The sequence below is a fragment of the Myodes glareolus genome, chromosome 12, assembly GCF_982192425.1.
Source record: "Myodes glareolus chromosome 12, mMyoGla1.1, whole genome shotgun sequence".
Classification (NCBI taxonomy): domain Eukaryota; kingdom Metazoa; phylum Chordata; class Mammalia; order Rodentia; family Cricetidae; genus Myodes; species Myodes glareolus.
Window position 1 is genome coordinate 30,460,135 of NC_142037.1, and position 20,630 is coordinate 30,480,764.

At 50.6% G+C, this 20,630-nt stretch overlaps 2 protein-coding genes across 15 annotated transcripts in view; one reads left to right on the top strand and one right to left on the bottom strand.

The window, feature by feature from the left end:
* Positions 1–6,402, top strand: part of Kif13b (kinesin family member 13B) — a 157,674-nt gene extending 151,272 nt beyond the window's left edge. Inside the window, exon 40 of the mRNA XM_085698645.2 lies at positions 2,824–6,402. Within this exon, the coding sequence (XP_085554771.2) occupies positions 2,824–3,089 (266 nt within the window). The 3' untranslated portion in view covers positions 3,090–6,402. The remainder of the gene's footprint in view (positions 1–2,823) is intronic.
* Positions 1–20,630, bottom strand: part of Hmbox1 (homeobox containing 1) — a 156,125-nt gene that overhangs the window by 10,665 nt on the left and 124,830 nt on the right. For 6 of the 14 annotated variants that reach the window (XM_085698647.2, XM_085698646.2, XM_048421812.3 and 3 more), the window contains one exon: positions 8,246–20,474. The exons of 3 other annotated variants lie outside the window; for them this stretch is intronic. In XM_085698647.2, the coding sequence (XP_085554773.1) occupies positions 20,337–20,474 (138 nt within the window). In that variant the 3' untranslated portion in view covers positions 8,246–20,336. Of the gene's footprint in view, positions 1–8,245; positions 20,475–20,630 lie in introns of those variants that run through there. 5 more of the 14 variants (XM_048421806.3, XM_048421805.3, XM_048421803.3 and 2 more) reach the window with 3 other exon arrangements.

Genomic DNA, 20,630 nt, shown 5'->3' on the forward strand with positions numbered 1-20,630 from the left:
TGGCAGCAGTACCACCCCAGGCTGCATTCAGTGCTCTTGAAACTCCAGGGCACTTCGCCATGAGCTGGTGGCTCGAGGGGAGGGGGAAAGTGGAGTGTTGTGGACTCTTGACTCTCAGGTCCAACTTCAGAGCTCAGAAGTGGTCAGTGAGCAGGGGAGGCCCTAAAGAATCACTTGCCAGACTTCTATCTAGACATTTCCCAGAATCTACCCTCAGGAGTAGATTCTGGGTGCCCAGCACTCTGGCCTCTCAAGCCCTGCCATCCCCATTGCAGATGCAGGCCAGGCTTTATTAGGTACCCATTTCCCACCTGCGCCAGTGAAACCTGCAGCTCAGTGCTTTTGAGCATACTTGCTGAGCTGACCGCCATCACTGGGCTCTTTATTGTCACAGGGGAATCTCATGTCCATTGACAGCTGTGCCCTGCCCACCCCTGGGTTACAGCTAATCTGCTTTTTATCTGCAATTTTATGGGAGGCCATGATCTGGGCTTGGCTTCTTTCCTAACGTGTGGCCAGAGTCCCCTTCTGTGGTGGTGCCATTGCAGCTCATTCCTGTTTATGGCTGAGCTCTGCTGCATGGATGTCTGTGCCCTTAGGCTGCTCTCAGAGCAGGCTGAGGACAGTCACATGGACACAGGGGCCCATCTCTCTTGCTCAGCGTTGAGCGTGTGAAGAGAACAGATGGTTTCCAGAGTGGTGGCCCCCTCACAGTGCTGGAGGGCCAGGTGTGAGCATCTTCTCCTTTTGGAGCACGAAGAGTTCCTTGGTCTGAGCAGGGAGAGATGAGAGTGCAGAGTTTGGACTGCAGTGACAGTCGCTGAGGTGTGCAGTCCACCTCTTCCTGCAGCAGTAACTGCCCAGGCTGCCACCCGAGAGAGCTGGCTCCTTGCCACTGTCTGTGGACCCTCAGAGCTAGCAGTTTGTTGCCAGGGTGGACTCCAGCCTTTAGGAGGCCACTCTCAGAGCCCAGCACTAGGCCTTACTGTCATCCCTCTACCAGCCTGTGACCTCATAGGCCCATTCATTCCTGACTACAGACATAGGCCAAAATGACACCCTCGTCCCTGAGCCAAATGCTTCCTTTGAAGTCACTGTCTTTAAAAATAATCTGACACAGACAGAATAGCTTGATTGGAAGTGGTTCAGGATGTTAGCTGCAGCACGGCTGGGAAAAATTTCAGATCTGCTCTTTGCAAAGTGCAAAGGGGGATTCAGGAAGAATCTTGTGTCTGCAGCTGAGCTCCAGAATTAAAGAGAATTAGTAAATAATTCACCAGCAGGAACTACCTAAGCATATGCTTTTGTTCACATTGCTGTGCTAAGGTTCAAATTCACTATCATGATGGTGAGCAACATCCCCCACTTGACTTTTAACTGTGCAGAGGGGAAAATGCTACAGGAATAAGATTCTGATGGGAATAAGCACTGTGAGGGAAAGAAGTGTGCTGAGGAAGGAGGAGGGCGGCTGTCAGGAATGCCATGAGCTATTCAGAGAAACAAAGGACGCAGGAAGCAGAGCTGGGAAGGCTGCTGCCATCAGGGTCGGGCAGGGCAGCATGGCAGCGCTCCTGAGTGTGGCCCAGCTCGCTGTGTATGAGGACCATCAGGAAGATGGCTGTGAGGCCTGAGGGGTGTCTGCTGCCTGCATCTAAGGGTTTTGTGGGAGTTAGTGCACTTTGGTCAGGGCTTGAAAAGATCACCCCTTGCAGAACATACATGGGGAGTAATGGGAACGGGAAGTTCACTGTGAGGAGTGGCAGTTGTATGGGTTGGAGAGGATTGTGGGTAAGGTTGTGGGAGGTGTGGGCAACAGTGGTCAGGGTTGGGTTGGGGAAGATGTGTAGAAGCTGCAGCCAAGGACAGATGGTCGGAGGGGGACCATTTGGGAGGAGTGTTAAGGTGACAGATAGTGTGTGACATCAAAACAGGTCATGAAGGGCAAGGCCAGAGAGCTGCACATCAGGGAAATCAGGGAAGGACCACTGTCTCAAGTCATCCATGCTAGGTGCTGTGGGGGCCCAACTGGGGGAAGTCACACCTGGACTGAGCTGTGGTCTGTGTGCAGCTGGCTGGGCCCTCAGCTGAGACCAGATGAGGCGGAGCTGGGGTGAGAGATAGCCAGTTAAGAGATTGTGGCAGTGACCAAAAGGGATATGTGTGAGGATGTTTGAAAAGTAGAGAGGCAGAGCAACCACTGCAGGCCCTGGCCTACTTCCCAGAGATGAACAGGCAAGGCAGGCACTAAAAGAAATAACCTGGTTACCATGGCTCCCAGGTAGGTTCTTCCCTGTCTACTCCGTCTCCCTATAACATCCCCTTCTCACCTGTCAGAGGAAATTGTCGCTCCTACAGTTCTTGACTCCCCAGTATGACATCTGCCAGCCTACTCTGTGGCATCTGCTGACACACTCTGCTGTGATTTTGCCAGCTTCTTGGATGAACCTGGGTCATCTGCCCTCCTAAGCTTACATTTGCATTCTCAGAAAAGGGACTGGTGCTCCTGGAGGAGCAAGAGCCAGCTCTGCCTTGGTGGCCTCCCCAGTCCTCAGCAGGTCTTTGTCCAAGGCTTATTATCTCATGCTTGAGAGCACAGGGCTGAGGGGCTGCGGGTCCGTGGTGACACTGTTTGCTGTCTTGAGAGGCTGCTGTTCTGGCTCTAGGCTCACTGGTTCCCCAGGGCCGTGCTGAACCATGGCAATGACTGAACCACCTGTTTTCTGGGTTGGGTGGTGGCATGGAGATGGGAGCATGTTGGGCACAGTAAGGAAGATGACTGTGTATAACATGGCACCTCCATAATGCTTCCTCTTTTTCCCGCAGGAAAGAATGATGGCTCCATTGGTGGGAAGCAGTATTTCAAGTGCAACCCTGGCTATGGGCTGCTGGTGAGACCGGGCCGAGTCCGCAGGGCTGCAGGCCCTGGGCGCAGGCGCAGTGCAGGGCTCCAGCCTCAGGGAGCCCCAGAGGCCCGCAGGAGTGCTACCATCTCGGGCTCTGCCACCAACCTGGCCTCACTGACAGCTGCATTGGCCAAGGGTGACAGGAGCCACAAGAGCCCCGAGAACCGGAAGTCCTGGGCCAGCTGAATTGCACCCCCACTCCTGGTGGACATTAATGGGAAGGGGGAGACCTTCTGGTACCTCCCTGGAGGACACCCCTTTCATGGGAGCAGGGCCATGAATGCTTTTTGCACGATGCAGGGATGGTGGGCAACCTGGTTCTCCATCCTCCCTGGGAATCTGGAAGCTGCATTTCTTCCTCTACTTGATGAAGGCAGAGGCTCCTCAGCTGCGCTCCTCCAGCTGGGGTGAAAGGTTCTGGGAGCCCTGAGACTTGAGGGATGGTAGTTGGCTGGCAGGGCTAGAGTCAGGCCAGCTCCTCCCTGCCTGCTTGAAATGGGGGGGGGAGTCCCAGCCAGGTTTGTTGGGCTCCCCTTTTCCTTATTCTGCTGACCTTACTAATGTCTTAATTTAAATAATGACCCCAACTAGTGTCTTGCCCTCCACAGACAGGAGTTCCCTTTTGTGCCCGGGGAGCAGCCCCGTACCACTCTCTGTGCACCAGAGACTTCCTCAGTCTCCCTAACCCATGTCTATCCCTGCGTGACACACGGTGTTGCTGGGAGGCATCTTGGTTGGTGTCCAGTCTTTACACCAGAAAGTCTTTCCTTTTGGCTACTCATTCCCTAACAGGATGCTTGAACTATATTTATTTAATTTATTCTTTTCAAAAGCTGAAATAATTAGTGACCCACAGCCGCTGCCTATCCCAGCTCATCTGCCTAGGGCCTGCCTTGCACTCACTGCCTCTGGCTGCTTGGAGCTGCAGCCTTTTGGAGGGAGACGGCCAGCAAATGAAGCCACCCTTATGTTGCTTGATTGCAGATATACCATGGCCTTATTGTCACTGGGGTGAAGGCTTGACATAGCTCAAGCCATTAGTACCTTGTTTCAGGAAACAGCTGGATAGTGTCTGACTCCATGGCAGTTCCTAAACCCTGACTACACCTGTGGGCCACGAGCTGGGCAGGCAGGCGGTGAGGAGAGAACTGCCCTCCATTTTCCTTCCTTGGATATATGCTGCAGTCATGGTAGATCCCAGGACATGACCACCTCCTCCCTGGAATGTGTGTGGGCTCTGAGTCCCAGAGTGTGTGTGGGGGGTGCTGAGTGGGCAGGTCGAAGCCACCCAGTCCTGTTGTCCCAGGTTCTGCCCTGTTCTTCAGCTCAGAATGGAAGTTATTCTTGGCAGCTTGTAAGTTTTGACCCTCAGAGTCTTTGATTTTTCGAGACTTGGTTTTTTTTTTTTGCATAACAGTCCTGGCTATCCTGGATCTTTGTAGAACAGGTTGGCCTCAAACTCTCTGACCCTTAAGAACCACACCCAGAAAGCTTTTGTTGGGGAATGGGTTTAGTAGCCCTTCAGAACATCTCAGCCTCCACCGGCCCTGTGGCCTCCATGCTAGTGTTGCTGGCACTCAGTCTGGACAGTCTGTGTTGTATGATTAGCCCACTACAAACCTCACTACATCTGTGTGCCCAGCCCGAGCAGTGGCTGATTTCGGGCAAAAGGAGGATGGCGGTCTCCCTGGCAGAGCCGCCTGCATGGAAGCCTCAGCAGGGGTGGAGGGTGTTGAGCTTTACTCTGCTCTTGTCACCAGGGGGCCTGGCTGGCAGAGGGTCTGTCTGGAGAGACCTGCCTCCATCTCCTTCTGGAACGGCACGGATGTCCGGAGCTGCCGGCTAGAGGCAGGCACCAGCCCTCTTAACTCCTTCAGCTGGCATTTTGGGGATCCCCTCTAGATGTGTGTTGCTGAGTTAGCACTGCCAGTTCTGCCTGGCTTGTACTTGGGGCCAGCACAGAAGTTCTCAACTGTTTCAGTTAGAGGTTTTGTCCAGTCAAGTCCACGGTGTCCCCCAGAGCCCCAGAGTACCTCCTTCCTCGGGGGTGGCCATGCAGTGTGTGCCAGGGAGGGCAGTTCCCGTAGGCATAAGGCCAGTATTGTTATGCTGGGGGAAGGGACATTATGCCACCTGTCATTGCGGAGGTCTAAAACAGGATGTAAAGGGACTGCTGACTTCATCTTGTTAGCTGGGGCTCTCCAGAGCAGTGCAAGTCCTAAGTGATTCAGCTTGAGCAGCTGTTGTTGTCTGGTGGTTCTGGGACCATCTTCCCTCCTTCCAGCCCACTTTCCTCCCAGCTCCTTGGACCTGAGGTTCCCCAGCCCTCCCCACTCCCACCGGGCCTGCAGGACAGCCTTCAGGTGAAGCGCTCCAGCTTCCTAGGCAGCTGAGTTTTGTAAGGGCAGTCTGCCCTCACAGAAGGCTCTCATGTACCTTGGTGCTCAGGATGGGCTTTAATGGGAGTGAAGTTTGAGGCCTCATGCTGGCAAGTTTATCTTCATAGGTGTTTCTTATGAGCCGTCCCTGTAGCTGAGAGGACCCTGTGTGTGTGTCTGCTATGAGGGTAGGGAGGTGACCGCAGAAAATCTGGCGCTTCAGGGTGAGTCTGAAGAGATGAAGCCTAGGTCTTTGCAGGCCTGCAGGGCTTGCTGCACCGTGACCCTCATGTCCCCTGCTGACTAGGCTGCTATACTAGATGAGGCCACATGGGCCAGCTGCAGCTTCGATCTGTTACTCAATGCTTTTCTGGAGCAGGCTGACACTAACTTGCAGCTGGAAAGTGGTGATGTACAGGGGTCATGGTTGCTAAAATAACAGGTAGTTTAGGCAGGTAGTGGGTGTGTAGTTGGGGCCCAGGTCTAAGGGGCAGAGGGCCATTGTTTTTGGGTTGTGTTTTAGGGACATGGCCCCTGAGGAGCTGCAGAGGTATAGATGGTGTCCCCACATCTGTGGTCTTCCCCACCACTTCTCATACCTTAGAGGCTCCGTGTAGGAAGCAGGTGAGTGGCACACACAGCACTGACCTGCCTGCCCAAGCTGCCTGTGTATGCGGGGTGTGTTGTGCATGGAGGGTGATTCTTGTGCCTCAAGGCCCAGGCCACCTCAGGTCAAGACTATAGGGCCATCTCTAGTGCCTTCCTTGGGGCCAGTGTCTAGCCTGTGCTTCCAGCCCCAGACACTACCCAAAGCATCTTTCTCTTAAAATCTGTGGTGCCTTTCTGGTGGGCTGTGGATACCCACGGTGTGGGGAGAGTCGGGAACAGCACGGGTGTGTGGATCATATAAATACGAGCTCACATGAAGTGATGTTGATTCCAGGATTACAGTGATTTGGTGCATATTAAATGGGAGTTAAAAATCCAAAGACCCTGTAATGAGTAGTAAAGATGATGATTTATGTTGTACGATGAACCAAACTACTGTAATTTTGTACCATAAATGCCTTTCTATCAAGTGACCAACAGCTTCTAAATAAAGCCAGATGGTTTCTTGCGTATGTCTGAGGTCAGTCCTGACTGTTCTCTACCCTCACCTTGGGTTTTGCTCACTGTTCTGTCCCTCGGTGCTGGTGCTAGGGCTTTTCAAGATGGACAAGAGGAGTTCAGAGAGCAGCAGGCCCCAGGGCACAGACCAAAGACCCTGGGAAGGCCCCACTGGCATCTTGACCTGTCTCCAACCTCACTCACATCAGCCCCTTCTAGAAGCCAGGCAGCAACAGGAACTAAGGTGCTAGACTCAAAAGTAACCGGGCTTCAGGGCTAGCTAAGCACAGGTGGCAGTGTGGGTGTGTGGGTCCTCAGCTGTCAGGCAGGGCTTTTACCATCTGCTTCAGCCTGTGGGGTAGGCCCCACTCTGGACTCAACTAGAGAGCAAAAGCCTTTGTACTGCTGCAGACATGGACATACCCTGGAACAGGTGTTTCAGGAAGAGGCATAAATTAGGGCTGTGGAACCTGACTTTAGGCCTGCTTACCAGGAAGCCTTCCCTTCCTGGTTTGTACTAGGGAAGGGACCAAGCCGCCTCTGCTTCTCCTGGAGCCCCACTCTTTAGCTCCCTGCCACAGCAGAGCGCCATTTTCAGCAGACAGGACTTGCTCATGTTTTTCTCCCTGGCAGTGCATCATTCTGCCCAAGTCTCATAAATAGAATAGTCTGGGAATGCAGGGTCAAGGCTACCTGGAGGCCCGAGGGAAAGTGGGCACAGCCACAGGCAGCTGTCTGCACAGGGCTTGTCTGTATTCCCAAGTGCCGCAGAGTTATTCTCAGACATAAGCTCTGTCAAGAGGGACAGGAGTGTGGCAGCCAGGGGCAGTCCTGTGAAAGATGAGGCAGGATTCTGAATGGAACTGATCCAGCCTTGGATGAGTGAGGGGTGGGGTGGATACGTCATCTTTTCCAGACTGCTGTTACCCAGCAGCTCCAGAAGCAGTCTAGGGTGTACCAAGCCCTCACATGGGCTCTAGTGGGTGCCACACTTGATCCACGCTTTGCTTACTGAGTTACTCAAGGAACATGTGCACCAATCCTGAGCCTGGAGTGTGGCCAGCACCAGGGCCTGGAGGGGCTGAGTTAATCACTCTTGGATGCAGAGAGGAGGGGTACCCCAAGGAGATGCTTAGCCATGTAGTGCATGTGCCTAGGCTTAAGTTGAAATAGGAGTTTAGGGCCAAACTATGCAGACCCATGAGGTAGGGACAGGCCTGTTGTCCTGACCTCCTGAGCCATATGCCATCCCATAAAGGGAGACTGGTTGTTCTCAGTCTTCTAAGGAGGGTCAATGGATCTGCCTGTGGGACAGGGAAGGCTGGGACCTGGTTCTTGCTCTGCTCACCACTGAAAACCAGAGCATGCAGATGTAGCCTCCAGATGTAGCTTTGGAGCTGCCTCCTTTAAGAGGCCCAGAATGGGGCTGGCTACAACAGGAAACAGAAAGACTGAAAAGCAATGGCACCTTAAGCTTGGCTGTGATCCTGGGGGTGGAGCCTTACTGGGTGGCCCTCTCCAAACATGGACACTGGGCCACTGTGGTTGGGGCTTGGGGACTCCTAAAAGATCCCTTAGGGTGACCATGGGGCCCAGGGTCAAGTGATGGCAGAGGTTCTTCTGCTTGGGCTTTGGCACTATGATCTCCCAGCTCCCCATCCCTTTGCAAAGTCTAAAAGGCAGAGCTGGGGGCAGGGCACTTGCCTGGGATGTGAGAGACTTGAGGTTTGATCCCCAAACTAGAAAACAAAAATAGCCCCCTAAAAATGCATAAGGGATGGTGAATAGAACAGACACCTATACCCACTTTAGCCCCCGCTCCTTAAATATTCGGATCCAAAGAAATCCCAGACAGCCTTTGTTCAGTTATACATTTTATTCTCTAATAGGTACAATACTAAAATAAACACAAATTAAAAAAAAGTTTTATTAAAACAAAACTGTACAAAAAAGCAGTATACTACATTTTAATTACAGAACAGTCTACTGTCCAAAAGGCACTAATCCAGAATAGGAGATACAATGAAACAGGACTCGTCTGAACTATTTAATCAATACAGTAGAGCCCTTGTTTCTTTGACCATTTACATCCAGAAACAAGGGCTTCTTGCTACAGTCATCACACATTGTTATAATCCGAGTCCTACTGGGAAGGTGCAGTATCACTTCCTAGAGCAGGCTCCACCCGGGCCCAGGAGGGGCTAGGAGGACGTGGGCGGGCACCCAAGCTTGTCTTGGCCTCCAGTGGGTTGGTTCTGGCCATTACTGGTAGCCACTCTAACCCCTCTCCTGTTTAGCACCGGCAAAGTGGGTTCTGAGATGCTCCAGGTCAAGGGCAGGAGGTCAGATGACAGCTCCGAGAGGGAGGCATCTGGTAACCCTGTCTAAAAAGGCAGCAGCTACCTGGAAGGGGTGCATGGCCCAGTGACAGCCAGGGGGCTGGGTGCTACTCCAGGCAGAGCCACCTGGGCAACAGACAGGATTTCCCCTTGCTCCCCGGGTCTAAGTATCCAGTGGTCTTGTCTGGGAAGTTGGTTTCTAGAAGGGGAGTTTGCTTTCCAGAGACAAATCAGAATGCCATGCCTGGCCTCAGGGTGCAGCTACTTCCCTCCCTCAGGGCCGCCTCAGGACACCTGAGGAGCACAGTGGGAGTCAAGCCTGCTCCCCTCTCTTGGGTGGCCAAGACACCTCTCTGCACCCCAGCTTTATCATCACAGACTCCGGCCTAAGGAAGAAGGATACTGCAGCTTTCCAAACAGTGTCATACACAGAGAAGACGAAGACAGGCATCTGATGTTAACAAAAATAAGTAACAAAGAAATGGGATCAAACCAAATCTCTTCTCACAGCGCCCTATACTACACCCTCCTTCTGCTTAGCAGAAAATTGTACGTACACAAAAATACAAATACACAATTTTGTAGAACAGTCTGGTTTTAATATATTTATATATATTTATATTTATACGAGTGGCAGGTTAGTTCATTATATAGAGCTTTTTGCACTTTTGGCTCATATGCAACAAGGCTTATAAATTCAGCTTTAGCTTTCATTCAGATTTTATAGCTTTTGAACAATTTTTCACATTTAAAGCAGCATCCAATTTGCACTAGGAGTCTGTGGTGATTACGGGAAAAGATGGGGTCAGGAGGTTATAGGGGTGGGACGGTATACATTCCAGTGTGTGTGGCATGTAAGGAGGATTCCATGTGGACAGAGCTTGCCATGATGACCCCTTGAGGTAGACTGAACACCTTACAGCAGACTCAGACACAGGTGTGACACCCTCAGGGATACATGGCACACAAGATGGGGACAGAGACCAGAGGCGACACCAAAGGAAAACACAGAGACTAAGACACACAATGGCCAAGGCCAGGAGGGTGCTCTGCCCCCTTCCCCCACCCATCCAGCAGGACGCTACACAGCCACGCTGAATGCCTGCGGGCACCCTCAAGACATCCAGTCCCTGGTGTCTGGTCAAAACAGAAGCCTGCTTTCCACTTCCCAGCTGGCCATGCCAGCTTGTTCCCAGCCCCACGGTGAACTCCAGCAGGAGTGGCTGCCACTCCTCAGCACTGGGCTCTTGCTAGAATGTTCAAGTCCAGTCAGGGCCCAGAACCCTGACCCTCTGGATACTCTGCCTCAGAGCTGTCCTCCCTCAGTCATGCATTTGGTTGACATTCCTCAGTTACACTGGGGCCAGCAGGTGCCCGACGCCACGAGTGCTGCATCTAGAGGAGAGGGCAACAGCACCGTTCAGGGCCAGCATGGTAGGCATGCTCCACAGAGCCTCGTTTTCATCACCACTTGGCCACTCACCCATAGCTTTCCTTTCTCTAGGTGAGGCAGTTTTACTGGTAAGGTCGTCCATGCCTGTTACATGCAAATGACCAGTGTTTCCACTGCCCCACTGTCTGAACAAAAGAAACCCTGGGTGTCTGTTTATGGACTGTTCCCTTCCCACTCATCACCTGTGTTAGACAACAGAGCACAGCACAGTCACTAATCTATCCTATACCCCATGTAAATAAAGGCCTGAATCTAGTTTAGACTTGATTTTCAAAACGAAACAACTTTTTAAAAAAAATGCATATTGGGTCTTAATGCAACTCTACTGATGATGGCCTTTGGCTCTTGGCTCCCTGGTATCTGGGCTGTTGGTGTAGCCAGGGCTCCAGTACTCATGGTGGCAAAAGGGCACAGGTGTATCAGCCACGATCCCTGCCTGTTAGCCGTCTTAGAGCTGGAATGTTCCCCCAGTGCTAACAGGCAGAATTCTGCTCAGACAGAAGCTGTCTCACGCCTGCTGCTTCACTCAGTTGCCGCTGAGCTAGACCTAGCTAAGCAGATTCCTTAAAACCCACCTATGATTCGAGACCACAGTCACATCAACAGAAGGAACACAGGAAACAGTGACAAAGCCAGCCCTCTCCCCTCGCCTGCCCTTGTGACCATTCTGCCTTCAGAATGGCAGGGGTACTGGGTGGATGGGGGGTGCATGACACCCACCCTGAGGCTAGGTACATTGGTGGGCAGGGCAGGGCACAGGCCAACTCTCAGCAGGTCCCAGAGGTTTGTAACTTGCTTAGGCACTTAACATAAATGAGAATTTTATCCTGGAAGGTACAGCAGATTTGACTCAACCATGACTATGGAGGAGGGGCTGAGCCCATGATCTCGGGGAAGGCTGTAGGCTCTTCCAGGGGAAGCAACTGCCACACTCCTGGCACCTTCCGGTAGAGAGTGTCCTATCTTGCAGCCAGTGAAGTTATGTAGTGGCTCGGGGCCAGTCTGGCCATTGTGGTCCCTGATCTGCATTTCGTGAGATGCAGCTACCCTGACACTGCTCAGGGTCACTGTGAGAACCACTGAGAGAAGGGAGCTTTCATAGTGGTGGTGTAGGAGAACCAAAGAGCAGGAAGGAGAAAGCTTGCCAGAACGACCAGTGCTTGGAAGGAAAACTCTACCCACCCCGAGAACTTTGGTTTTGTTTTTCTGGTGCCCATTTTCCGAGATGCATGATGAGGTCCCCACAGATTTCAGTACAGTCAACATGGGCATCAAGGCAAATGATAAAGGGATTGCTTTCTGAGAGCAGCCACGAGCACTCACCTCCACTCAGCACACACGACTCCCACAGGCACCTCCCCGCCTGCAGACAGGGCCCAGGAAGCATCAGCAGAGTGGCTGCTGTTTGCGTTCACAGAGCTCTAATGCCATTTGGTTTTCTAGTCTAATGGCCTCAGCAAGCCATGGAGTGGACAGACAGCCTCACAGGTTTAAGCTGGGCTCTTAGTTCCAGTAAAGCAAAATGGGAGGGGTTTCTGGGCTTAGGAAGATACAAAACAAGACTGGAGAGATTTGACCTGGAAGCGCTGAGAAGCAAAATCCTGGAGGGAGCAACGACCCTTCAAACACAAGTCCCTGGGACCGGCCTCTGTCTTGAGCCCTGGGTAGGCAACAGGCACTGATTTTATTCCACAATTTCCATGGCACCTTTGGCCATCAACAGAGATGCAAAATCTTGATCATACCAAAATGAAAGGCACACATATTCTTTCTCTCCAAATCAAGGTGTTGGGGGCAGAACGAGGACAATGTTAAGATGTTAAGACCCCCCCCCCCCCCCCCCCCGGACAGCTAGTGTAGTAATAAGATGTCAGAAGCTCCAGGAGCTGGCCTGCTGGGTCCCTTAGCCTCAAGTGCTTTTCACTGTCTTGGGCTTTAAGGCTACCCATGATGTGACAAAAGATGGAAAGAGGACAGTGACCCAGCCAACTCTTGGAGAACCTACTTTTGTGCGAAAGAGCTAGAAAAGAAGATGGGGAAAGGAGTGGAGCAGGTCAACCAGAAGATGCCTCTTACTCGGTGCCTGACCAATACTAAGCCCCCACGTGATCCTGAGGCAGCTTGCTATATTCCTGGACTCCAAATATTAAGAACTTCTTATTCTAGGCCTAAATTTGGGTGTCTTCAGGCATTTACTTACGGGGTGGTCAGTGTTGATGAGGAGCCAAGGTCATGGCAGCGTGGCACTGATACCCAACACCAGAACCTTGGGTTCCTCAATGCCCCTACCTCCCTTTCTTGTGGTAGAGGGACAGCAGGTTTGTGGGAGTGTTCACCACCCACTTGGGAACTCAAGCATGATGCCTAAGTCCCGGGAGTTAAGTGCTGCAAGAACTGAAAAGAGCAGGCTTCAGGGCAGCCACCAGCAAGTGGGGAGGGCTGGGCTAGCACCCCACAGCTGAAGGCCGCAGAGAAGAGGACGACAGAAGTGTCTGTGGCACTGGGGTAACCCAGTGCTGCCAGAGAACAGCAGGCAGGTTGGCAGTGACCTCAGCAGAACAAGATGACACATTCCCCAAATGCCAGCATCTTCTGATTCTTACAGTAATCATTTTTGGGATTAGTTTTTTTTTCTTTTTTAAAGCTATTCAGAAACAAATACTACCTACACTGCCCTTGACAACTGAGCCAGTTTTGCGTGTTGAGGTGGGGGTATCTGTGGGAATGTAGGACTATGTACCTTGGGTAGTATGTTTTTAATCAGTGGCCCCCTGGAGCACCCAAGCAGGTAACATTAGGGACTTCTAGTTGAATGCCAATTCTGGTCTCCCAAAGACTACGTACTGCTGTGTGTAGTACGTATCGTACGAATCACAACATCAACCCAAATAGTGACTTTCCAGAATCGAATCAGAAGGCTGAAACATAGATAACTACTATCACTGGGAAAGTAAGACTGTCCTCAGCAAGGTCCCTCCCAAGGATCGCACCTCTGGCCTGCAGGCCGGGGGAAGGAGCCACAAGTGTCTTTCATAGAAGCAGCAGCAATGGCCACCCTTCCAGGACCACCATCCAGACACAGACACCTTTGTACATTTCACTGAAGGTATCTGGAGGAATCAAACCGATGCATCTCCATGAACAGAATCTTTTCCACACTCTGTGTCTCCTAAGACCAGCATCCTGGTTGACTAGTGTTCCGGGTGAGAGGGGCACATTCTGTAGAAAGGGTGAAGACACACACACAGCCACTACCCAAACCCACAGTGTCCAGCCTGAGACAGGACAGGGCTCATGGACTCCAACTAACCTCACCGGAGTCTTGAGCCTCACGGGCAGCAGAGAGCTTATAAGAGGCCACTTAGCACTGGTAGCTGCTGGCATTCCTGTGGACCCTTCTGCTCCTCTACCTGAACCAAGGCTCCTGCAAAGGATGACTAGAAAGAAAAAAAAAGCACAAACTAAGCATCGGCTGGAGGACTAGTGAGTTCTGCAGTTCCTGGTCATGAGGATGCCACAGGCTAGGAGGATTACATGATGCCTACCTGAAGGCACACGTGCACAAGGAAAATAAACTTAAACTCGGGGGTGGGGGGAGACAGAGAGCATGGCTTCTGAAGAGCCAAGAACCCAGTAAAGACAGCAGACTATCACTAGGAGGCATGCAATAGCCAAACAAGCCTGGCATGAACAAGATGGGGAGTGCAGACACCTGCTCCTAGGGCCTGAGCTCACACCTTCCTGTGTGCACCTGCTCTTGTCATGTTATCTGTCCCGGGCCTTATGGCCCCATAAGGAAACCACTACTCAACTCTGTAAACTTCCATGTGACAAACACTTTCTGATGGTCATGGCAGTGGAAATAAGTTTCCAAAGAAAAGCCTACAAATATGAAGCCCAGTAAAGCAGCAGGTATCCCCAGAGAGGTACCCCAGCTACCAGCGAGAGGATGAAGACAGGAGCTCTGCCAGAGGCTGTCTCAGTTTGCTGACTAGTTTCTGCCCAAAGTAGGATAGGTTGAAACTGGACACGAGAGGTTTCAGAGAATTTCGAAGCCAGATGCAGGCAATAAGCAATCCATTCTGGACCAGATATGATTCCCAGTCCTCTCTCACCCATGTCATTATTTTGGTTTACTGAGCTGTTGCTCTCAATGTTCTTGGGAGCATCAGTGCTCGAGGGGGAACAAGGATGGGTGCCTTGCTATTCTCAGTCACATAAAGGACAGAAATCCTCTTAATTATGACCATGCCAATCTACATCCTGCTAAAACAGCTAATTACATGTCAGGAGGACACTCAGTCATTCGGAACAATTGCCATTATACTTTTATATATTCATTCTTCGCTCCCCCCTCAATTACCATGGTTACAGTTTGAAAAAAGACTCAGCCAAACCTTCATTTGATCACAGTACACCACCATGAATTTGTGAGTTAATTATGGCTGTATGGAGCCAGTCTTATTTAAAGAGAGAGAAGACGGACATGGAGTCAGGGGAGCTGGCCTCCTGGGTTTTCTAAATGGGGCACCAAGTTCCTCAACAATAGTACTCAGCCTGAAGACAGAAAGGGCTTGTCAGCCAAGGAAGGCAGCAGAATTCCCCTGCTCCTAGCAAGGGCTAGTGGTGAAGGGTGGGATGTGCTTGGGAGGGAACTCCACTAGTGGAAGAAGACTTTTCACATCTCACCTGAGAGGAACCAACTACATCTAGTTCTGATGGATGTTAGGAATGATAAAGCAGCCTGGGAATGGACCTTGGTGATGACAGGGACAGCTGGAGGAACCTTCCCTCAGTATCGCTCTCTCTTGGTTAAAGAAGAAAATCAGTGTTGTGGAGGTCTAGGTGGCTCAGGTTACTAGCTGATTTTTCTGATTTTTTTCTTAAAACCCACCCCCCACCCTCTCACCAAATAGTGTAATGAAGTAGCTATAGAAACCTCTCGGTTTTCAAACTTCCGGTTTCTAACAGTCCATAGATGGGCACAAGGCTTCATTTCTGAGCACCTGGCAGACCTGTATCTGCTGCAAGCAGTAATGTTTTCCCTTCAGTTTAGAAACAAACAGTTTTAAGAAAAGCCTTTTGGAACACACTCTGCAGGAGAGAAGCTTCTGCAACCAGAACACCGATCTGATGATGTGATGGGTCTCAAGGCCTTCCCTACTGCCTTCGTATGTCAGTTCTCTAGTGCAATGAGGGCTCTTCTTAAAGTGTTGGTCATCTCTGAAATGGAGGGTGTGTGATGAAGGAGGCTGTGCAGGGCAGCACAGGCTACCATGACTGCCTTAGAAAGCGCCTCCCTGGGAAGCCTCACGGCTGTCCAGGCGCTGTTACAGTCATAACCCATGCTACGGAGACGACTGCTAAAGGGTCTTCAGAGCCCTAGCTCAGTTTGCTAAATTTAATATGGCTGATAACTGGTGGCCGAATCCCGAGTAAGCACACTTGTGCACACACAGAGCATGAGCACACACACTCAGCATGCACACGCACACGCACACAAAGGAATGCTGTGCATGTGTAATTCCTACCCCTGCCCCAGTGCATCCCAATCAACTCCCACTCAAACACATGCACAGCAGAACTGGTCGATGTGAACAACCTTCACTTGGAGAATCGTAAAAAATGAGTTTGGCTCAGTAAAGCTGTAAGTGGATTTGGCTGGCCTTAGAACAGCCTCAGTGACTGCAGTAGTAAAACATAGCTGATAATGATGGCAATAGGGTGACGTCACAGAGATGGACAGACTGATGCACCGCAGGAGGCAGAGAGCCTCTGAGCACAAGACCACCGACCACAAGAAAAGTTATTGCCTAGGAACTTGGTGAGGCTCATGGGAAAAATTCAGGTTGTTCTCTGAACAAGAGGAAATAAATATAAAAGTAGAGTCAAGTTAAATGGGATTGTTTAGGATTTTTTGGTTGTTTGCTTCTTGAGACAGGGTTTCTCAGTAGCTATAAAGCCTATCCTGGATCCAGGCTGGTCTTGAACTCACAGAGGTCTTCCTGCCTCTGCCTCCCAAGTGCTGGGATTAATGGCATGAGCCACCACCGCCTGGGGAATGTTGCCAACAATCTCAGCACTTGGGAAGCAGAGGCTGGTGAGTCTCTGAGTTCTAGGCCAACCTGGTCTACAGAGTGAGTTCTAGGACAGCCAGGGCTACACAGAGAAACCCTGTCTTGAAAACAAAATAAAAAGGGATGGAGTGGGTGATGCTGCTTCTAATCAAATTCTTTTTGGGATGAGAGAGAATAAGGACTTGAAGGAAACATTTTTAGAACAGACTAGAGAAGTCATTGTGGAAAGGGGAGTATTCTCGGTGTGTAGACAAAGGAAGCAGGCACGGCAAATGGAGTCTGGCTACCTAAAAGAGGAAGGAGGGCTCGGGTTCGGAGTGGACTACCCATTAAGCTTGTGATCAGATGAGAGAAAATGTCGCGTGAAAATCAGCTCAAGGCAGAGACGCAGTGCTGACCCAAAATGTAAGGAAGAGGAGCCAGTCAGGGATGGGGAGACGGGGGTGTCCTGGTGGACCAGGGTCCTCTATCGCTGGTGCCTGGTGACGGTAGCCAAGAAGAATTTAGAGCAAGAATTCCTAAAGCTAGAGAGCGGAGATGACTGTACCACAGCTCTCTGTATGCCAGCCCCGCGAGGTGAAAATAAGTCCAGATGTCTGCTCCTAACTAGTTGTGCAGGAATGCAGCTCTGGAGTGGAGTGCAGGAGCCCAAACAGGCTTCCAACTCACTCATGTCGTTCTAACGTCACCTGCATTGCTGGAGTGAAAGGAACCAAGGGGCTGGCTGCCTCCTGTCCCAGGTCCCCTCCTCCTGTAGCCTGCCTCATGTGGTATTCAACACAAACTTGGCTGTTGTGAACGCGAGTGTCTTCTGGGTTCTGAGGGCACTGCACAGTCACACACAGGAGAGCACTGTGTTGCCCTTCCTGGCTATCCTCTGCTGCTGGCTGCGATTGTCTTCAGATAGGCAGGAATATCTTAAGATGGTCCTTTGTGAACAGGTCGTCATGGAAAGTACTAACTAGAAGGTGAGAAGTTAGTTACCTTCCTACCCAGCAACAGTAACTCAAAATGCCTGAAAAAAATAAAACCACAGCACACTCTCTGAATGTCTGGCCCCCACCCCCCACCTTTCAACATCTTCACTGGTCAGGAAGGCACAACTCCTGACAGAGATCTCTAGGGCCACAGAAGTACAGATGGAGGTAAGAGCAGAGACAGGCAAGCAAGAGCACAGCTCTTCTCCTTTCAGCTGGGACGCTTAAGTTTCTAATTCGATATCATACCTAAAACCCGGAAAATCTTCAGGAAAGATTTACCGTCCAAAGGAAGAGTGAATGCGGCAGCCCCGTGGCCATCCCAAGAGCCCAGGGACCAGAACACAAAAGTAGAACCTGGTGACCCCCAGACAACCACCTGACAGTAGATTTGAACCTTGTTCCCAAAGCAGCAAATTCCCACTGTGGGTCTGAAAACGCAGGTTCCGTGTGAGGCTGTGCGTCTGTGGGCATGCGGCAGTTTCTCCAGCAGCAGGACCAGCCTCTGTGGCAGCTCTGCCCTCCCAGTGCCACGACACAGCCACACAGAGCCGGAACTGCCTGCACCAGCCAGCTCTAGCCTCAGCCGAATCCCCCACTGCATTTTTCCCCCTCAGAGGTCTTCGGACAACAGAAGGGTTTGCTTTTCTGTTACAGTCAGAATTCCCTTAGAAACTGGAGCTGTCTGAACAGCTGAAGTCTGTTCCCTTGAAAAGGCGAGCAAGAACAAATGACAAGAGCAACGGCACCAGAAAGAAGTCGTCAGTTACAATCACCTCGTGGTAAATCGTGGATGTGGCTCATTAGAAAAATATGGTTCCCCCTCCTGTTCTTTCTGATTCAACTGAGAATGAGCAGACAAAACGCGACCGCAATGGAAAGACACAATAGGTATATTCCTCTGAGCAAACAAAAGGAAAGAAAGACAATGCAATCTCCTAAGTGAAATAAAATAAATCAAACAAACCATGGAAGATTCTAAGTAGGTGTGGGGTGCTCGTTCCTGAGAATAAGAAATGCTACTCTTAAATTTGTGGGTTCAAGTACTACAGTAAGAGAAGATGGCTCCATTTTACTTCAGTTTTTGGAGCTGGGAAAAACACACGTTTCCCCCTGAAATCCACGGACAGGAGCAGGACCAGGCCCTACCCAGTGCTCTTCAAAGTCTCAGACGTAGGTGGGGTGGCATCCTCAGGCCCCCCAAAGACGACTCCTCACATTCATGTAACCAAGACTTACAACCAAAGAGATAATCCCGTCAGAGTGTGCCCCAGTAAGACCAGCTAAGTGCTGTGGATACTGAGTATCCGGCCAGCAAGAAGAGGAGAATGAGGGTCAGTGTGCCCTCCTCTCTCAACAGCTCTGAAGTTGAACACATTTGGTGAAGGAGGAGGTAAGGAGACAGTGCCTACTTTCTGTCTTAGAAATTGGTTCAGGTAATGGACAAAAAGACGGAAGGAAGCCCTGCTTAATGGCCCGCTCCACACTGCCCTCCAAACAAGGCTTTGTCGGACACACAGAGGAGAGATGGGATGAGGCAGAAAACACTTAGCCTCTCTCAGACACACACTGAAGGCTGCTTCTTCTCGCCCACAGTGACAGTGTGTCATTTAATCAGGTTGCCAGGATCATTTTCATACAAGGCCAGCAGATGTAATTCCCTTTGATACATGAATAGTTCATCATTTTGCTACTAGATGACAAGGTGATCACAGGGTGACTTTATAACGTAAGTTCACTGTTTGGTATTTTGAGTTCTCAAAATGAAAAAAAGATTTATCAAATATAAATATCTTTAAAAAGTAACAAAAGTGCTACATATGTGATCAAGGAAAAAAATTCCATTAGTTACTGCCGCTTAAAGTAGATTAAACTACAAATATTACCACATCCATTATCAATATGGCTTCCAATTATTAAATAAATTGCCTATAGCAATATAGCTTTCACACCTCCACAAGGACAGAGTAATGGGAGCAGAGCAGACACATCCTGCTGTGCCCCACACTCAGGATATAAGTGGTAAATGTCCCCTGCTTTCTCTGCCCCTAGCTAGGCAAGGATCTGCACCTGTGACAGTCGAGGCAGCACAGTCCCCAGGAGAGTTCTAGCAACTCTGGGAGGCTCCAGGAGATGGGCACAGAGCCTGATCTTTCACTCACTTGACCTCAGCTCTATCCTCAGAGACTGTTTGGTAGCAGGGAGGGGGCACCAAGAGGAGACAAAGCAACTCGCATGGTATCTCCAGCACTTTCCCAGGCAGGCGCTGGTACCACGCTGTGGAATGTATAGCGGCTCTGAGAACTGGGCTTAGCATCCATCCGACATTCAGCGCATGCTTTCCCCTATGCTCTCAAGCTGGGTTCTGCTTTTCAGAACTTGGTGTTTTGTCTTTTTTGTTTTAGGATCGTGGTCCCAAAGGCAGAAGGCAGTATGTTATCTACTAAGTCACACAGCTTGTGAGAGGAAAGGATGTCTGTGTTGGCCATATTAACACTAACCAAGGTCTGAGCTCGGGATTCCAATGACGTTCTTAGCACAGCACCCAAAGAAGTATAGTCTAGTCACGCTGTGACTAGGAGGCACGGCTTATTGCGGCTGAAATCAATGACTCTCCAGCTGAGGCGGGGCTCTAGTGTTCCTTGCGCTCCGTGGATACTTCCCGGATGGTGTCTGTTGGTCCTGTGCCTCTACCTCAGCTTGCATCCTGTCAGTCTTGGGGCAGGAACAGGGTACAGCCTAGTGTTACATGAATCTAAAGGTACCCAAGATTTTACACAGAGCCTAATATTTGAGAACTGAGGGTTATTTATATACCTGGAAGCACTTTCTTGGAATGCTAAGACGGAGCAGCAAGATTTCTTTAGCCTCAGGGGCTGGGAGAGGGACGTTTGGTTGGTTGGTTATTACTTACTGGGATTTTAATACTGAGAGAGTATATGCAAAGGCTGAGGGCACCATGCCATCTTCACAGAACAAGACCCTAACGGCTACCTGACATACAAGAAACTGTAAGTTATACTGTAAGAACACATGTTAAGGACCGAGGAAAGTCTGCTAAGGTGCTACGTCTAAACTAAGTAACTGTGTGATCCTCCCTGATCAGTCATCATCCAGGGCCTCTGTCTTGATCTCATTGGCTCCCTGCCGGGCCAATGCCAAGATAGTGTGGTTGACGGCTGCCATCTCCACAGCTAGTGAGATGGGATCTTGGTGGTCACTATGGCTCGTGCTGTCATCCTAGATGTGTAGAAATAAGAAATGAATGTTATTCGTTGGCTGGTAACAATTCTCAAGCTCACAGAAAGGCATGCAGGGCGCCGTGCAGGGGACAGAAGCATCTGTGGAGGAAGCTGCCGAGTGCATCTCACGGTGGAGTGAACTGTATTTAAGTAG